Source organism: Molothrus aeneus, chromosome 4 (assembly GCF_037042795.1).
Source record: "Molothrus aeneus isolate 106 chromosome 4, BPBGC_Maene_1.0, whole genome shotgun sequence".
Lineage (NCBI taxonomy): Eukaryota > Metazoa > Chordata > Aves > Passeriformes > Icteridae > Molothrus > Molothrus aeneus.
Genome location: NC_089649.1, coordinates 72,448,485 through 72,467,966, shown reverse-complemented (window position 1 = coordinate 72,467,966; position 19,482 = coordinate 72,448,485). Strand labels below are relative to the sequence as shown.

General features: G+C 51.6%; 1 protein-coding gene across 1 annotated transcript in view; it reads right to left on the bottom strand.

Annotated features, from left to right (window-relative positions):
* Positions 1 to 2,463: 2,463 nt before the first annotated feature.
* Positions 2,464 to 19,482, bottom strand: part of DYSF (dysferlin) — a 74,168-nt gene continuing 57,149 nt past the window's right edge. The window contains exons 49-56 of the mRNA XM_066548849.1: positions 18,891 to 18,979; positions 18,595 to 18,690; positions 16,298 to 16,439; positions 9,684 to 9,783; positions 9,239 to 9,417; positions 8,316 to 8,425; positions 7,052 to 7,199; positions 2,464 to 5,567 (exon numbers count right to left, since the gene is read on the bottom strand). Coding sequence (XP_066404946.1) covers positions 5,529 to 5,567; positions 7,052 to 7,199; positions 8,316 to 8,425; positions 9,239 to 9,417; positions 9,684 to 9,783; positions 16,298 to 16,439; positions 18,595 to 18,690; positions 18,891 to 18,979 — 903 coding nt within the window. The 3' untranslated portion in view covers positions 2,464 to 5,528. The remainder of the gene's footprint in view (positions 5,568 to 7,051; positions 7,200 to 8,315; positions 8,426 to 9,238; positions 9,418 to 9,683; positions 9,784 to 16,297; positions 16,440 to 18,594; positions 18,691 to 18,890; positions 18,980 to 19,482) is intronic.

Here is a 19,482-nt window from a genome sequence, read left to right as displayed (position 1 = left end):
CTCCACTGGCCCCAGGAATTCCATCCAGTTAAAGTGCCCTTGGCTCCATGATTTTCATAAACATGGGATTAGGCTTTTTCCAGGGAAAACCTCCAGGGGATCCCAGCACTGGGGTGGGAGAAGGGATGAATTTAATTCCCATGAGTTCTGGGAAGAAGGAAAAAGGGGGGGAAATAGGCTGGATTTGGGAGAGCTGCCACTTCCCGAATTTGTGAGGTTGTAATTCCCATCCCTTCCTGGGATGCTGGACTTGGATGGGGCCTGGATACAATCCACAAGTAAAAGAGAGATGGAGAGGATGGAGGGAAACGTGGGAAAAGACCAAAAAAGAAGGGAAAGCAAAGGGAAACAACACCAGGAGAGGTTTGGATTGGATATCGGGAAGAATTCCTTTATGGGAAAGGTTGCCAAGGGTGAAAATTCCTGATGTTCAACCCACGGGACAGGGAATGCTGACAGGGATGGAGCAGCCAAGGGCCAGGGAGTCTCCCTGGAATCATCCCAAATGCCAAAGAGGGGCCCTCAGGGAATCCTAAAAGTTGGGAAAAAATATCCAAATCCAAACTTCAAAATCCTGTTTTCCAGGGAGGTTTGGATTCCCCATCCATGGAAGTGTCCAAGGGAAGGTTCTGGATGGGCTCTAAGGTCCATTCCGCCCCAAACCATTCCATGATTTCCATGATTCAACCCAATATCCCAAATACCCACCAAACCTTTCCCAAAAGCCAGAATTCCATGGCCTGAAGTGGCTTGAAGATGAAGGATCGTGGATTCCATGGAATAGGAGGAGCTTTAGGGTCCTCTCCCTGAACCATTCCACAATTCTGGGAAGGCTCGGGAAGATGAAGGATCATGGAAAAGGTTCCAGCCTTGAGGGAAGATCCAAGCACAATCCGACTTCAGCAGCTGGAATAAAACCCCGGATGCATCCCGAGCCTTTTCCTCTCTTTTTTTTTTTTTATATGGGATAAAAAATACCCAGCACATTTCAGGGATTGGTTCTTTGGGAAGGCTGGGATGGGAATGGAAAACGCAGATGGGACAAATTCAAACTCATTTCCCTCTGGAAGCGGATTCCGGATGGAGCCAAACCCGGAGCAGTTTCACGGCTCATTTCTTGGGAGTCTCCTGCAGATCCCCACAAATCATCCCTCAATCCCAGGCTCTGGGCTTTTCTGGGATGAATCCCGACTGTAGCTGTCACACAACACAGGGTTATCCATGGAAAAAGCCGATTTCAGGAATTTCTGGTTATCGACCCACCTTTAAATTCATCACCACCTTTTCCATGACTGCGTCTTCCAGGGGGGAAATTCCAGCACCGGGAATCCATCCTGGGATAAGCCTGAAGGGGTCAGGCCTCAAGGCAAGGCTGAAACGAGTCGTGTCACTCAAATCCAGGGAAATCCCCACCTTCCCATAGGAAAACTCACGGATTTGGGAGTCAGGAGGACACAACGGTGTTTTTTAGGGAGCATCCCATTGGATCAGTGCTCCCGTTGGATCCCTGTTCCCAGGAATGAGCAGAACTCACGTCAGGCCCCGTCCACAGGGGTTAAACCAACAAATCCAGCTGCCAACAGCTCCCAAAAAAAAAATTTATGGAAGCGCCTTGACTTGGATCCCACTTCTCATCCCACTCTCCCTGCGCCGCCTCCCTCTTTTCCAAACGCTCCGGCAAAATCCGCCGGGATTTTGGGTGAAAATTTGTGGGTGGAAAACGTTCCCTTCGGAGCGGATAAAACCAGGCACTGCCTGGAAAATTGTTCTTATTGGGGAGCAAAATCCATCCAGCCCATTCCCGGGATTTTTTGAGATGGCTGCTGGAGATTTAGGGAATTCAGCCCCTCTGTGGGATGGAAGTTTTCCAGCTCCTCCAGCTCCTGGAGGGAATGGGAACACAACAGGGGTGTTGTGTCCAGATGGTCCCAAAGGTGTCCCCACACATTGGAATTCCAGGGTGGAATTACTCCCGGCATCAGGCCAAGGAAATCCGGGATCAGGGAAGTGCTCGAGCAGCGGAACTTTTGGCAATAAACTCCCATGCATGGGCAGGGAATCCAGGAATCATGGAATGGGTTAGGATGGAAAGGATTTTAGGATCATCCCATTCCCACTCCACCCATGGGCAGGGACACCTCCCAGTGTCCCAGGTGGATCCAACCTGGCCTTGGGCACTGCCAGGGATCCAGGGGCAGCCCCAGCAAATCTGGGAATTCCAGCCCAGGCAGGAATTCCTTGCCAAGATCCCAGCCCACTCTCCCCTTTCCCAGTGGGAGCCATTCCCTGGCTCCTGTCCCTGCAGGCCTTGTCCCCAGCCCCTCTCCAGCTCTCCTGGAGCCCCTGCAGGCACTCTGAGGATTCCCTGGATTTTTCCCTTTCTCCACAATCCCAACTTTCCCATTCCCACTCCCAAGAGGAGCCACAATTCCATCCCCACAATCAAAACACTGGGAACGGGAATGTTTCAGAGCATTTCTTTGGGAATCACAGTGCTTTGGGCATTATTGCAGATAAGGCAGGCACGGGTGATCCAGAACAAATTCCAGCCAATTCCCTGGATAACCGGAAGCCACAGGGAATTCTTTCCACAGCTCCCACCTGGATTTGGAGGAGGCACAACCAGGCCTGGAGCTGGATGTGGCTGTTCAGGGGAAAAAAACTGGGATGGAGTTGGTTTTTCCAGATGTTCCCACCTGAATTTACCCACCGGAATCCCATGGGATCCTCTTGGCATGAAATCTGGACTGGGAGCATGGATTTCCCTCTGGAAATCCCTGTTTTTATGGAATTGGATGCCCTGGATCCTTCTCTCCCATCGCTGCTGATCCAGGTTTGCCAGGGGAATGCGGGGAATAAAACAGGATTTCCCACTGGAAGGGTCTCTGGAGTGAATCCCAAACTTTCAAGCCCGTCCCATTCCAGGCATTCCACAACCCCTTACCCAAGCTGGCCTGGGACGTTCCAAAGGAAACCCGCGGATGGATTTTGATTCCTTGTCTTTCTGGGATAGACAGCGGCGTTCCCAATGGGATGGGGGATGAGCATCCCAAATCTGGCATTCCAACATGGATCACGCATCCATTTGGGGCTCTTGGCTCCAGGATTTTTTGGGTTGGGATCACAGGGAATTACACCAGGATGGGAAATCTCAGAATCCTCAAAAATCCAAAGAGATGTTGGACCTGAATTCCCACTGTGCGTTCCAGGAGAGCACTCAGAGAATCCCAGACTCCCTCAGGCACAGCTGGATCCCGGTGGGAAAGGAGCAGGGACCAACATTCCCATAAAACCCAAATTCCCAGTCCCAGCAAGGGCCAAACAGAAGCAACTTTTGTCCTCAGCTCCTCAGATCCTTTGGGATAATAAAACCTCTGGAAAACTGGAGTGAATCCAGGTGGTTTGATGGTGGCTATAAACAGGGATGGGGGTGGGAATGGGGTTGGGAGGCTTTTAGGGAAAAAAAAACCAAAGGAAAACGAAGCATTTAACGACGGAAAATGAAACCTCCGCCCTGGGATGCGCAAATCCGGAGCCAATTCCTCCGCTCCAACTTTTGGGAAGGGGCCACGGATCAGCCAAAGCTCAGCAGCAGGGATGGGGTTATAAATCCCAATAAATCCCTATAAATCCCAAAGCCGTGCGTTTTCCGTGCGGAAAACATGGAGAAGGAGCTGCCCTGTGCAATGTGGGAGATGTTCCAATGAGAATCCCGGGATTTGATCCCCCATGGATTACATCCGCATCCAACAAAGCAACTAAAATATTTTTCCCTGTTTTCTTAAGCACAGGGTTTAAAATCCCAGCCAGAGCGGGGCAGGAGCTGCCATCAGCGGCTTTTTCCCGGGAAACTGATCCCTCGGGATCACTTTTCCCAGCTCCTCACTCGTTTGGAGCAGCCACAGCTCCAAGGAAAACATGGAATCAAGGATAGATCTCATCCTGCCGAAGGGAGGATGGGAAGATCCCGAATCAGCAAAGGTGCCGGAGAAGCCAGATATTAATGGGATTTTCCTGGTGGGAGAGCGGGAGAAGATTCCTTGCAGAACGGGAATTTGAGGATTAACATCCTCCCAGCACTGGAAAAACCCTGGGAATCATGGAATTATGGAACCATCCAGGGTGGGACAGACCTCTGGGCTCGAGTCTGACGCTGCCAAGGTCACAAACCCCCAAGTGCCACATCCCACGGGATCATCCCGCTCCGGGGACTGGAGGAGGGAACGGCAAAAGCGGGAATGTCCCAGCATTCCCGTCGGATCCGTGGGAGGCCGAGCAGGCTGTGGATCACGGATTTGTTTGGAAAACAAATCCCACCCCGGGACAGGTTTTTCGCTCCATTAATGCCGGGCAGCGGCGAGGATGGTTTGGGATGTTTTCCATAAGAATCTTTGGGAGCACAAGGGAAAATGGCCGATTTTAAAGGAATATCAGTGAGGCTCAGCCTGGAGAAAAGGAGGATCAGGAGGGACCTTCTGGCTCCGCACAAATCCCTGAACATTTGGAGTTAGGTGGGAGTTGGGATCTGATCCCCAAGGAATAACAGGAAAAGAGGGAACGGCCTCGGGTTGTCCCAGGAGAGGCTCCAGATGGACAGGAGGAATCAGCAGGAATTTCCCCATGGAAAGGGTGGTCAGGCCTTGGAAGAGCCCAGGGAGGTTTGGAGCCCCCATCCCTGGAGGTGTCCAAGGAATTCCCGGATGTGGCGCTCAGTGGGGATCAGGCACAGCTTGGACTGGATGATCCCAAAGGTCTTTTCCAACCTCAGGGATTCTGGGATTCTGCAAATACTAAAAAGACCGAGAATTCCCAAAAAAGTGGCTGGGAGACAGTGGGAGGGGAGGAAATCAAAGCCCAGCTGTTCCCGGGATTCCTCTCCGAGGTGGAATGGGAGACCTGTGGGATTGCGAAGCAGCGCCAAGGGAAAACCAGCTCCAGAATTCCATGAAAGGAGTGCAAAGGCCTCAAAATCCACGAGAAACTGGGATTTTGTGGAGCACCAACTCCAAATCCCAGGTTTTGCACCACAGCCTTTCCCATTCCCAAGATTCCAGCTTTGGGAATGCGACATGTCATCCCAGGGATTCCGGTTTTCCAACACATTTTCCATAGGTTTTCAATACATAAACGGGATAACACAGGGAAAAGGGAAACTGAGGCTGGATCAGAGAGGGAAAAGTGCTCGGAATCCGTGGGATTTGCTCAGGCCGGCAAATCCCAAATCTTGCCCTGAGAATCCTCTGCACGTTCCAAACTTCTGGATGGAAAGGTTCCTTTCCCTGCCCCCTCCTCAGATTTTCACTGGAATTTGGGATTTACCACCCAGAGCAGCAGGAAAACTCAAACAAAACACAGGAGGCTGGAAAACCAGGAATATTTTGGTGGAGGCTTCGGTGAGGTGACGCTTCCCAGGTGGAATTCCGAAGGGAAGCAGAGTCTTTGGCAGCAGCTGGAGGCCTGGATGAGGTTGTTCCTTCTCCACTTCCAAAATTGCTTCCCAAAATTCCCAGGCAGGCACGGGAGCAGCTTCAGTTGAAAGGTTTCACCAGTTTCATAGCAGCGTAGTTCTGGAAGGATGGAAAAACATGGGAATCGTTGGAAAAATGAGGGAATCACTGGAAAAAATAAGGAAATCCTTGGAAAAATGAGGGAATCCTTGGGAAAATGAGGGAATGATTGGAAAATGAAGGAATCATTGGAAAAATAAGGGAGTGATTGGAAAAATGAGGGAATCACTGGAAAAAATAAGGAAATCCTTGGAAAAATGAGGGAATCCTTGGGAAAATGAGGGAATGATTGGAAAATGAGGGAATCATTGGAAAAATAAGAGAGTGATTGGAAAAATGAGGGAATCACTGGAAAAAATGAGGGAATGATCCGAAAAATAAGGGAATGATTGGAAGAATTTAACAAGCACCAGGAGTCATTCCTGGATTTTAGTTGCTCTTCCCAAAATTTTTAAGAGAAATTCCCACCTCTTCAAACCCTTGGAATAAATTTGGCCCCTCCCTCCAGCACCATCCCAGTGTCCAACCAGTGGGAAGCATTCCCAGTTTTCCTTGATTTGCTGGAGCCTCCTCCTCTCCTCTGCATCCCGCTGCTCCTTCCCATCCTCTGGGATTCCCACAAATCTCATGGATTCACCACCCAACCCTTGGCCCTGTATCCCTACAGCTCCTTTTTCCACGATCCCACAAAATTTGGGACATCACCTGTTCTGCCCCTTGGGAAAGGGGTCCTGGAGCATTCCCGAAGCTGTGCCAGGAATTTTCTGGAATGCAGAGTTTTCCAGCAGGGAGAGGCTCCCCCAGCCCTGCCCCATCCTCATTTATTCCAAGGACAAATCCAGCCAGCAGCTCCATGGAATTATCCCAAAGGCAACCAGGGGAGGCAAAGCTATCCCAGATTTTTTCCCTCTGCATCCCAGAAGATCTTGGGATCTGTCCCAGCACTTGGTGCTGCTCAGGACATGCCAGGAACGGCCTTCCCATGTTTTTTTTTGGGATCTCCACCATTCCTGATATCATGGAATTGTTGAGGTTGGAAAAGAGCCCCAAACCTTGTTCATCATTATCCATGTCCTCAAACACCACATCCGGATGTTTTTGGAATAATTCCATGGATGGGGTCTCCACCACTGCTCCAGGGCTGGACACTGCTTTCCACGAGGGATTTTCCTTAATATCCAACCTAAAATTGCCTTGGAACAACTTGAGGCCGTTCCCTCTTGTCCTGTTGTTCCCTGGGAGCAGATCCCAAATCCCACCTGGCTCCAAACTTTCCAGGAATTGTGGAGAGCCAGAAGGTCCCCACTGATCCTGGCTTTTATCCGGGATGTGCCCCTTTCCCTCAGCTTTTCCTGGTGCTCCAGCCCCTTCCCAACTCCATTCCCATCCCTGGCCATGCTCCAACCCCTCCATATTTTTCCCACGAGGATCCCAAACCCCAGAAATGGCCCTTTTTAACCCGTTGTGTTCCCCAGCATGGAATTTTCCATCCCGCTGAATCCACCACCCCTCAGACCTCGGCGCCAATCCCAGCCGCTCCGTACCGGGAAGGCGTAGACGAAGATTCCCAGGAAAAGCAGCAGGATGAAGAGGAGGATGGCCAGGATCAGCACCCACTTGTAGCGGCGCCACAGGATGAACTTCAGGGTCTTGTACGGGGACGTGAACCACAGGAAGGAGGTCTCGGGACGCCTGGAGCCAAGGGAAGGGCAGGTCGCCTCGGAATTTCGTCCTCCTGGATCCCCGGTCCCGCCCGCCTTGAAGGTCCCAGACCAGCCTCGAAATCCCACTGGATTTGGCCATCCAGTTTCCCAGTCCCACTGGAATGTGGCAGCTCCTCATCCCTCCGGGGATGTCCCATCAAGGCCCACCCTGGTGGTCCAGACCAGTCTCCCAAATCCTGCTGGACTGGTGATCCAGACCAACCTCCCAATCCAAATGGATTCATGGTCCAGAATCCCACTGCTCTCAGGTCTATCATCTTTCTGGATACATCCCATGAATGTTCTTGGTGATCCAGGCCAGCCTCCCAATCCCACTGGATTGGTGATCCAGACCAGCCTCCCAATCCCACTGGATTGGTGATCCAGACCAGTCTCCCAATCCCACTGGATTGGTGATCCAGGCCAGTCTCCCAATCCCACTGGATTGGTGAACCAGACCAGTCTCCCAATCCCACTGGATTGGTGATCCAGGCCATCTTCCCAATCCCACTGGATTGGTGATCCAGACCAGCTTCCCAATCCCACTGGATTGGTGATCCAGGCCAGTCTCCCAATCCCACTGGATTGGTGAACCAGACCAGTCTCCCAATCCCACTGGATTGGTGATCCAGGCCAGTCTCCCAATCCCAAAGGATTGGTGATCCAGGCCAGCCTCCCAATCCCACTGGAATGTGTCAGCTTTCCATCCCTCTGGGTATGCCCCACCAACATCCTCCTTGGTGATCCAGACCAGCTTCCCAGTCCCGCTGGATTCATGCTCCAGACTAACCTTCCAAACACCCCGGACTGTCTCAGCTCTTCCATCCTCCTGGATACATCCCACCAGTGCCCTCCCAGGTGCTCCAGACCAGCTTCCAAATCCCAATGGATTCATGGTCCAGACCAGCCCCCCAGTCCCCCTGGACTGGTGCTCCAGACCGACTTCCCAGCACCACAGAATTTGTTCTCCAGACCTCCCTCCCAGTCCCCCCCAGGTGCAAACCCAGTTCAGCCCAGTCCCCTGCAGCTGGAAACACAGAATTCCCATTTGGTCCTCGAGAATTCCGTGCCCCGGTGGCTGCTTTTCCATTCGGGATGTTCTTACTTGGGATCCTCCAGCCTGGGGTTCATGTTGGGCTCATCCCGTCCCATCCCGGCTGGACGCTCCTCGTGCTCCTGTTCCGCCACGATTTCCAAAGTCATCTCCAGTTTGCCCTGGATGGGTCAAACAAAAACTCTTTTTTTATCCCCAAAAACAGGGGGGAAAGGTGAGGAATGAACGTGGGATGGAAAACAGGGAATAGGGGAAGAAAATGTGCTGTGAGCAGAACCGAACCACTCCCAACAACGACCACGAGGATCCCAGGAGTACAAGATCCCTCACCTGTCACTGGAGATATTCCAGGAAATCCCGGATCCCATGGACACCCAGATTTGGGCAACCACAGAACCCCAGGATCTCTGAGGCTGGAAAACCCTCTGGGATCAAGTCCAAGCTGTGACCCACCATCACCGAGTTCCACATCCAGTCTTTCCCAATTCCCTGATTCCCCATTTCCCTGGAACCAGTTCAGGGTTTTTTGGTTGAATCACTGAATTCCCTGCCTGGATTCCCTCACCTGCATGGAACAGCCACCAAAACCTGGAACAGGAGCCCAGACACCTTCGAAATTATCACTGGGACAGCTGGAATTTTTTCCAGGTGTTTAGGACACAAGATTGTTGGGAATAATCGTGATAGGGAATCAAATTTGGTGGCACGTTCCAAAACCCTGGGTGAAAATCCCACAAAACCGATCGTTCCTCTGCACGGTGCCGGAAAACTTCCAGCCAACCACAGTGGATCTGGCTGGATCCACAAAATCTCCAGCTGGAAACGGAATTTCTTGCCCTGGCTTGAACTGAATGAAGATTTCAGGGAGTTCTGGAACGGTTTGGATTGGGAAGGAATTTAAAGCCTTGGACACCTCCAGAGAAGTGGGAATTGGAGTGAAGGATCCAAGGAAAAACACGGAGAGGTCACTTTACCGCCAGGATCTTCTGCTGGCTCTGCTCGGCCACGCAGGGCCACCAGCCCTTGACGGTTTTCTGCTCGAAGAGGGACACAGAGCGGCCGGAGGACAGGGAGTCATCCACGAGATCCAGGGAACACTTTTCCGCTGTCTTGGCAGGCTTGGGCATCTTGTTGAGATCCATCTGGATGGATCCTGCAGGGAAGAACATTCCGGGTGAGACATCTCAGTGGGTAAAGCCTTAAGACGTGGAATGTTCCCTTGATCCCATGGAGTCTGGGCCACCCCGGCCATCCCAATCCAAACTCCCAACTTCCACTGCCCCACGTGGCTCCAAGCCCCATCCAGCCTGGCCTTGGACACTCCCAGGGATCCAGGAGCAGCCACAGCTTGTCCACACAACCTGTGCTGGTGATGTTTTCCCCTTTTTTTGGGATGGATCCCAGAAATTCCCAACTTACCCAAGTAGTCGTCAAAGGAGAACTTGTCGTTGTCCCAGATCTGGAGGATCAGCTGGGGTGGGATCTTGTTTTCCGTCTTGTCCAAGCTCCAGAAGTGTTCCTAAAATCCCACCAGGAAAGAAACCACGGGAAAATGAAAGATAAATCAGGAGAGCTGGGCAGAGCCTGGCTCTGGAAGTCCTGGAATTCCTGGGGTGTCCTGCTGTGGATCTGCAGGAGCAGAGGCTCTGGAAAACTCTTGGATAAGGATAATCAGTGGAAAACCCAAGATGCTTCTTCGAAGGTTTCGGCAACAATTTATGCCTTAATTTAATGATTTAATTTAATGTAATTAATTTTATTTAAATAATTTAATTTAATTTAATGCAATTTAGGATATGGCTCCATGGGATCCCAAACAGGATTCTTAGGAGTGACAGAACTTCCCACATTTCCAGTGAGGATGACTCTCCAAGGTGAAACGAACAAGTGTTGAGTGTCGGCGCTGCCAAACTTCACCTTCCTCTTAATTCATGGAAAAATGTGGGATTGACACCTAAATCAGCACTTCCAGCAGGGAATTCCCAAGGATTCCTTCCCTTCCAGATCCACCACGGCTTCGATCTGCTCCCAGGTCTGCCACAGGCAGCGGGACAATCAGAGGCCATCAAATGCCAGTTCCACCTTCAGGCCACCCGCGGCTCCTGAATTTATTAATGGAGCATGGGTGTGGGGAAAGGAAGATTCCGTTGTATCCCAGGAATCTCCTGATACCAAAATGGTTGCTCCAAGCCCCAAAACATCCCTCAGACTGCTCCAGGCTCCTCTGGCACTGCTCACAGTGGGGAACAAAATTATGGAATCACGGAACACCTTGGGTGGGAAGGGAGCTGAAAACTCAGCCCATTCCATGGGCAGGGACACATCCCATTATCCCAGGTGGATCCAAGCCCCAGTGTCCAGCCTGGCCTTGGGCACTGCCAGGGATCCAGGGGCAGCCCCAGCAAATCTGGGAATTCCAGCCCAGGCAGGAATTCCTTGCCAAGATCCCAGCCCAATCTCCCCTTTCCCAGTGGGAGCCATTCCCTGGCTCCTGTCCCTGCAGGCCTTGTCCCCAGCCCCTCTGCAGCTCTCCTGGAGCCCCTGCAGGCACTCTGAGCATTCCCTGGAATTTTCCCTTCTCCAGGGGAACATTCCCAAGTTATCCATGAGTTCTGCACCCCAGAGAAAGGAATATCCACTGCCTGGGAAGCGGCATCCACCATTTCCATGTGTGAAACCAGGAGTTTTTTTCCAACAGGGATCTAACACCACTGTTGGGATGCCTAGGAGTTAGGATTAAGAATCCCAGAACCCCTGAGGTTGGAAAAGCCTTTTGGGATCAACGAGTCCAAACTGTGCCAAATCCGCACCTCAGCATCCAGGAATTCCTTGAACACCTCCGGGGATGAAGACTCCAACTCTCCCTGGACACTTCCTAAGCCTGACCATCCTTTCCACTTAAAAAATTCCTCTTGATGTCCAAAAAAGAAATTTTGGGATAAAGGAGAAAGACAAAATCCCACCCAAGGCTGAGGGATTGTTGGGATTGTTATTCCTGGCTCCAGCAAAGAGCAGGAAAATCCCAGTGGGATTCCTGACACCCCTCCAAGGGTGTTCTGGTGGCAATTCCTCCTGGAAGTGTCAGAAATGACGGGATCTAATTAAAACCAGGAAACTCCAGCGTTATTCATCCCTCGCTCCATAAATTCACCCCAGGACTTGGATTCATTATTTCATCCAATATTAAATTATAAAAAGGAGGAAAAACGTGTCACATTCCATAGGAACACAAATATTCCAGCTGGGAGTCCGTGGGCACTCCAATCCCATTGGATTCATTTTAAGAGATCCCCCTGGATGGTTCTGTTTCAATTTCGCTCTGTTCCCTGCCCGGTTTTGGGAAAACGTGCCAGGAATTTTGCATTGGAGCATTTTATGGATGCATTTGAGATATTGAATAATCCAGAAATCCCAAAGGAAGTCCATGGAAAATTCCCTCTCTCCCCTCTGCTGGTTGCAGTGGGTTGGGATGGATGTTTATCCAGGGGGATTTTTCCCCAGCTTTTCCAGCCGTTTTGAATTAAAATTGCTAAAAAGGGGGAAGAGTTGACGTTGATTCTGCCTTTTCCCAGAAAATGGGGAAAGAAGGGATCCATAGGGATCCACGAGCCATGGATCCATGGATAACAAAGCCGGGATGACCTCAGGAGGGGCTGGAAAATTCCAAGGTGGCAGAAGATCCATGTCCAAGGTGAACACCACCAGCTCCTTTGGATTGTCCCTTCCAGGAGAAATCCAGGTTTCCAAGCTCGGCTTGGAAAAGGGGGAATTAAATATGGAATTCCAGACCTGTTCACGCTGAAAGGGACCTTCAAGACCATCTCATTTCCCAGACGGAATATTCCCTGGAAAGGAAATTTCCACAAGCTCCATGTCCTCCAGGTGCCTCTTCTTTCCCAGTGAATTCCTGGCTCAGAGGTTCATCCCATCACTCCCGCATTCCATGGATGTGTCCATGCTCCAGGTGCATCCCACACTCCCTTCTGGGCTGATGCAACTTCCCAAGGATTCGTTGGAATTTCTCATTGCCCCATCCCATCCACACAGAGCCAAACTTGAGGAAAACCTCGCACTTGGGATCATCTCCCACCTATCCCAGCTGGATCCGTGCCCTCGGGATAATGAAGCTGAAGGAAAGGTTGGATGGGATCTTGGGAAGGAATTCCAGGCTGTGAGGGTGGGGAATTCTCTGGGATGGAATTCCCAGATTTGCTGTGGCTGCCCCTGGATCCCTGGCAGTGTCCAAGGCCAGGTTGGACACTGGGGCTTGGATCCACCTGGGACAGTGGCATGGGGGTCCCTGGATGGGCTTTAAGGTCCTTCCCATTCCAAACCACTCCACAATTCCATGGAACTGCTGGCAAACCCGGCAGACTTTGGGACTCCACCTTCCCTCCTTCCCACTGCAATATCCAAGGAAAAAGGGAACGAAACCTTGGCTCTGCACCCTCTGCATCCCAATCCCTCAGAACAACATCCCGGCATTCCAGAGATAACTCAGGTGGGGCTCGACCCTTTCCAGGCGGGAATTCAATGCTCCATTTCTCCAAATTCCCTTTTTTTTTTTTTTTTTTTGGTGGAAAAACACCATAAAATATCACTTGGCTGGAGACAAAACCTCCCTGCTCCGAGCCCCGTCCAGCTGGGGACACCCAGAGCTCCGCTGGAAAGGCAGGAAAAGGAACAGGGAATTGGGAAGGGGGAATTTGATGCCGAGAGAAGTTTATGGGTCCCTTTCAAGGCAGCGTGAAATTCACTTCCATGATTAAATCGAGCTCCGAACATTCCCTATAAAAACAACCCGGAGTGCGAAATTTATATCCCGGCCTTGTCCAAACTGCGGGGAAAAAAAGGCTGGAATTATTGTTTGGGGGTTTGTTTTCCAAGCGAGGGGAGGCTCGGGGGTATTTTATGGATTTTTGTGGATAAAGCAGCAGGGAAAAAATCGGCTCCGATTCCCAGGAAAGCGTTTAATTTTACATTTTCGGTCTTAAAGTCCTACTCAGAATTCTTCACCCAGAATCCCGGGATCACTGAGGTTGGAAAAGCCCTCCAAGGTCATTGAGTCCAAGCTGTGCCCGATGCCCGCCCTGGCACGGGGTGCCACATCCAGGAATTCCTTGGACACCTCCAGGGATGGGGACTCCAAACCTCCCTGGGCACTTCCCAGGCCTGAGCACCCTTTCCATGAGGAAATTCCTGCTGGTGTCCAACCTGAGCCTCCCCTGGCACAGCCTGAGGCCGTTCCCTCTTATCCCGTTATCCCCTGGGATCAGATCCCAGCTCCCACCTGGTTCCAACATTCCAGGAAGTTGTGGAGAGCCACAAGGGCCCCCTGGATCTTCCTTTTCTCCAGGCTGAGCCCTTTTCCCAGCTCCCTCAGGGATTCTCCAGCCATTTCCCAGTTCCGTTCCCTTCCCTGGCCACGCTCCAGCCCATCCGTGTCCATAAGAATCCCAGAACCAAACCTGGCACATCCATGGAGCTGCCATTTGCTCCAACATTCCATGCAAACCCTTTCCTACTACTAAAGAGTTTCCCGGATCCAGATCTGGCAACCCCGTCCAGCTGCTGCTGGAATTGGCACAGGAAGCTGAACATTCCCAAACCAACTCCATGCATTTTCCACCCCGTGGCACCTGCGGGATGTGGGAGTCGAGCTCTTCCCTGAGCGGATGCCCAGGAAAATGGGATCCACATCCAGGTGACCTCGGATTGTCCTGGCTGTCCCATGGCCCATCCCATAAGAGGCTTAACTGGGAATCCAAAGTTTAAATTTCCAGTTTAGGCTGGATTTTAGGGAAAATTCCTTCACGGAAAGGGTTTTCCAGCCATGCAGAGGCTGCCCAGGGAAACGACGGAATGTCCATCCCTGGAATGATTTAAAATCCCTCTGGCACCTGGGGACGTGGTCAGTGCTGGCTTTGGCAGAGCTGGTGATCTTAGAAGGCTTTTCCATCCAAAATCATTCCATGATTTTCTCATTTTCCATCCCAGAAACTGTTTTCCTGCAGGACTAAAAAACCTGGGAATGTGCTCTTCCCATGCAGCCAACATGGTTTGAGTTTTCCAGGGCTGAAAGAGAAAGATGGCACCAAAAAAAGCAGGAACAAAGATGGAAATTCCAAAGGAATGCTGAGAAAAGCACTAAAAAAGCATTTCCATATTTTTTCCAAAGAGCTGTCCTAAGGATGGGGATATTTCTCTTCCATGGAACTATTTTAGAAACTCAGATTGGGAGAAATTCCCCTGTCAGAAGGAGAAGAAAAATCCTGATAACATTAATCCAGCCAGGAAAGTTATGGAAAACCATTCTGAAGTGGTTGGAAGGTTCAGAAAAGCAGGAAAAAGAGTGGCACCTGCGTTTTCCTGGGTTTTCCCTGGATTTCCAGGCTTCCAACCACCGCAGGTGTTCACATCAAACAAAAATGTCACGGCCACCCTTTTATCCAGGGGCATCCTTGGTTTTTTTGGAGAGAATATTTGCAACCTGAGTTGGGACGACCCATGGAGCCCCCACCTACAGGAATTCCAGCTCTGGCATTCCCAGCATGGGAAGGACCTGGAGCTCTTGGAGCGATCCAGAGGAGGCACCAGGATAATCAGAGTGATGGAGCAGCTCTGCCGTGGGAAAGGCTGGGAGAGTTGGGATTGCTGGAATTGGAAGGGAAAATTCCAGGGAATCCTCAGAGTCCCTGCAGGGGCTCCAGGAGAGCTGGAGAGGGGCTGGGGACAAGGCCTGCAGGGACAGGAGCCAGGGAATGGCTCCCACTGGGAAAGGGGAGATTGGGCTGGGATCTTGGCAAGGAATTCCTGGCTGGGCTGGAATTCCCAGATTTGCTGGGGCTGCCCCTGGATCCCTGGCAGTGCCCAAGGCCAGGTTGGACACTGGGGCTTGGGTCCAGCTGGGATTGTGGAATTTGTCCCTGGATGGAACTGCCTAAGCTTTCAGCTCCCTTCCCACCCAAATTATTCCCTGTTAATTCCATGATTCCTAATCCACCTGGCCACGCTCCTGGGAGCTCCGGCAAGGAACAAACAAAGGAGAATAATTGGAAAACTCTTTCCCTCCCAGCCCAGTTGGGCACAGGTGGTTTTGAGCAGCTCCCAATTCCCCACAGCCGCTCCCAACCTTTGATTGAAATTCCACCTTCCAGCGCCTGCCTTTCCAGCCGGGATTTTTACGGCCGCAGGAACTAAGCCGGAGTTCAAACAGCACATGGCGAGATCAAAAAATTCCCGGGGCCGGAATGCTCCACCCGGCTTTCCCTTCATTATTCCGGCCTTTACAGAGAGCTTTTACAAGGTGTTTATTTTCGGATCCAGCGTTGGAAGCCATGTGGTGGGAAAAGATTCCAGATCGGCACAGCGGGATGGATTTGCTTAAAGGGGTTTATGGAGGGCGGTCTTGGCTTTTTCCAAGCGGGATAATTGGATGTAGTACACCCTGTACTTGGGATTTGTGGGATATGAAGCGTGAAATGGGCCCCGGCTGGGATTCTGTCAATCCTTGGAACTGGCTTTGGAAGCTGGGAATTTTCTGGGATGGGGAATTTGCTCAGCATCTTCCTGGCTGAGGTGCTGGTTTTGTGGAAAGTAAGATGGGATGCGGATCTTAGTGGGTTTTGGGGATCATGGGGGGATTTTTGGGGATCGCAACGGGTTCAGGGATCCCAGGGGTTCTGTGGATCCCAGGGGATTTTCTGGGATCTCAGGGGTTTCAGGGATGGTCCCATTGCAAGCAGGAATCTTTGGGCACCTCATATTCCATGAATTTTGAGGCTAAGCAAAAACAGGGATCATGGGATCACTGAGGTTGGAAAATCCCTCCAGGATCATCCATTCCAAGCTGTGCCCGATGCCCACCTTGGCACTGGGTGCCACATCCAGGAATTCCTTGGACACCTCCAGGGATGGGGACTCCAAACCTCCCTGGGCCATTCCAAGGCCTGACCACCCTTTCCATGAGGGAATTCCTGCTGCTGTCCCAGAATTCCCAAGAGGGTGCAGGAATTCTATCCAGGACCACTCACCTTCTTGGCCACGTGGCACATCTGCTCTGCCGGGAGATAATCGAAGGGAAAGACGAATCTCCAGTTGAAATTCCCTTCTCCTCCCATGGATCTGTAGTGGACATCCGTCTTCTGCTTGTTCTCCTCGTGTCCCACCAGCCACCTGCCAGGGACAAACAGAGCCCATGGAAAATCGGGATCGTGGCAAGGATTTGGGATCTCGCTCTATGTCACAATGTCCGTGAGTGGGAAATGGAATATTCCCAATCCTGATGGCTGCTGGGGATGGGGAAAACCTGGAAATGGGAGAGGAAAGGCAGCAGTCCCAGAGATGGGAGATGAATCAGTGCTGGGGTTAGGAACTCCAAAATTATGGAATCACGGAATGGTTTGGGATGGGTTTGAAGGATCATCCCATTCCCACCCCATCCATGGGCAGGGACACCTCCCACTGTCCCAGGTGGATCCAACCTGGCTTTGGGCACTGCCAGGGATCCAGGGGCAGCCACAGCAAATCTGGGAATTCCAGCCCAGGCAGGAATTCCTTGCCAAGATCCCAGCCCAATCTCCCCTTTCCCAGTGGGAGCCATTCCCTGGCTCCTGTCCCTGCAGGCCTTGTCCCCAGCCCCTCTCCAGCTCTCCTGGAGCCCCTGCAGGCACTCTGAGGATTCCCTGGAATTTTCCCTTCTCCAGGGGAGCATTCCCAGCTCTCCCAGTCTGAACACTCCTTGGGAATCCCTTTCCACTGCTTGACAGCTTTTCCATGAAGAATTTTTCCCTAATATCCAGTCTAGGATAGCAGCTTCCAGCCCCTGTTCCAGAGGCACCAATGGACTGAAGGAACGGTCCCCATGGGATTCCCAATCCATAGTCAGATCCTCAGGCACAAAAAGGATCATTTCACCCATTCCCAATAGGATTTTTCAGGATGACTTTCCTTTGGGATGGAAGATGTGGAAGCTGAGCAAGGTTGTACTCATTTCCAGCCTTGCAGGATCCTCTTGGATGCTAAAAATTGGGAAAGGGATCTGAGCAACCCCTGGATGCTCCCATTTTTCCAGCAGCACAACTTTTTAGCAGCCCCAAATGACAAGGAACAGCTCAACCAGAGCTGATAACAACGGACTTGATGGGAATACCAGGAAAACCACATGGCATTCTGGATTTACAGGGGGAAAATCGGGATTGTAAACCAGGGATTTACAGTCTGCTCCCGAATCCCGCCTCTTCCTGCCCATAAATCCCAAAAAGGCACAAAAAAAGGAACTCCTTGGCTGGGATTGCACTCCTAGACACAAGATAAATCCTAAAATGGGATGGGATGGGATGGGAAGGGAAAGGAAGGGAAGGGAAGGGAAGGGAAGGGAAGGGAAGGGAAGGGAAGGGAAGGGAAGGGAAGGGAAGGGAAGGGAAGGGAAGGGAAGGGAAGGGAAGGGAAGGGAAGGGAAGGGAAGGGAAGGGAAGGGAAGGGAAGGGAAGGGAAGGGAAGGGAAGGGAAGGGAAGGGAAGGGAAGGGAAGGGAAGGGAATGTGCCAGAGGAACTGTTTCCAGGAATAAGGGGAATTCCAAAGAAAGCAGCCATGCAAATAACCCAATCTGCGAGGATGGAAAAAGTCTGGGAGAGGAGCCGGGAATGAGCAGACAACGAGCTCCTCTCCCCATGGCCAGGCTGCTCCCACATCTTATCCCACTATGGGAACATCCAAGTAGTCCAAAGAAAAATACTGCCATGGGATCATCCCAGAGGTGTGAAGAAAAAGGTTGTGAGCTCAGCAGAGCTTCCAAAAAGACCCATCTCCATCTCTGGATCCAGGGATAGAGAGGTGTGGATCCATAATTGGAAAGGTGTGGATCCATGATTGGACAGGTGTGGATCCATGGCTGGAGAGGTGTGGATCCATAATTGGAAAGGGGTGGATATATGATTGGAGGTGTGGATCCATGGCTGGAAAAAGGTGGATCCACAGTTGGAAATGTGTGGATCCATGTCTGGAGATGTGTGGATCCATGACTGGAGAGGTGGATCCATGATTTGAGAGGTGTGGATCCATAGTTGGAGAGGTATGGATCAATAGCTGGAAAGGGGTGGATCCACAACCGGAGGGGTGTGGATCCGTACTTGGAGATGTGAATCCAGAGCTGGAAATTCACGGATCCATAACTGGAGAGCCATGATGGTTCCTCCATCCCGGCAGAATCCAAGTCTATCCCAGCGATACCAATCCAAGGACCACCTTAACTCCTTCCTTAACTCCTTCCCTGCTGCTCCTGCACCTCCAGCCTCCAGAATTCCAGAGGCTCTGGAGCGGGACACTCACCCTTTGACATAGATGTCGCTCATCTTCTCCCCGGTGATGCTGAGGTCATCCAGGATCACGTCCTTGGCGTTCCAGATGATGCAGCGCAGGTAGAACCTGGAAAATCCCGGGAATAAAACCATGAGAGGGTGGAAAACTCATCCACCTGGAAGCCTGGTTGTCCCACTGATGGATTTCCCTGGGGATGATCCCACACCTCTCCCTCATCCAGGTGGGAGAATCCATCCCCACCCGAAGCTTCCAAGCATTCCTGACTCCTTTCCCAAAGAAAAGATGAGGAGGAAATGGGAAGTTACCTCTTGGCTTTGCGTGGAGTGACGTTGAAAGGGGGGCCGGGATGTCCCAGGGATTTGGGAAACAGATCCACCCACATCTGGAGCTTTCCCTGCATGGAAAAACGGAGCCTGAAACCTTGGGAGATTCCAAACTGGAACACCGGAACCTCCCCATGGAGATCCAGGACCTTGAGTGGGAAGGGAAGATTCCACCATAGAAAAGGGGCATTAAAGGTTATTTTTAAATTATTTGGGGGATAGCAGGGAATGTGTTGATGGATGTAAATCCTGAGGAGCAGCTGAGGGAGGTGGGAAAGGGGCTGGGGCACCAGGAAAAGCTGACGGAGCTGGGAAAGGGGCCCAGGCCTGGAAAAAACAGGGATCAAGGGCAAAACCTTCTGGCTCTCCACAACTGCCCGGAAGGTTGGAACCAGGTGGGAGTTGGGATCTGATCCCAGGGAATAACAGGAAAAGAGGGAACGGCCTCAGGCTGTGCCAGGGGAGGCTCAGGTTGGACATCTTCAGGAATTTCCCCATGGAAAGGGTGGTCAGGCCTTGGAAGAGCCCAGGGAGGTTTGGAATCCCCATCCCTGGAGGTGTCCAATGAATTCCT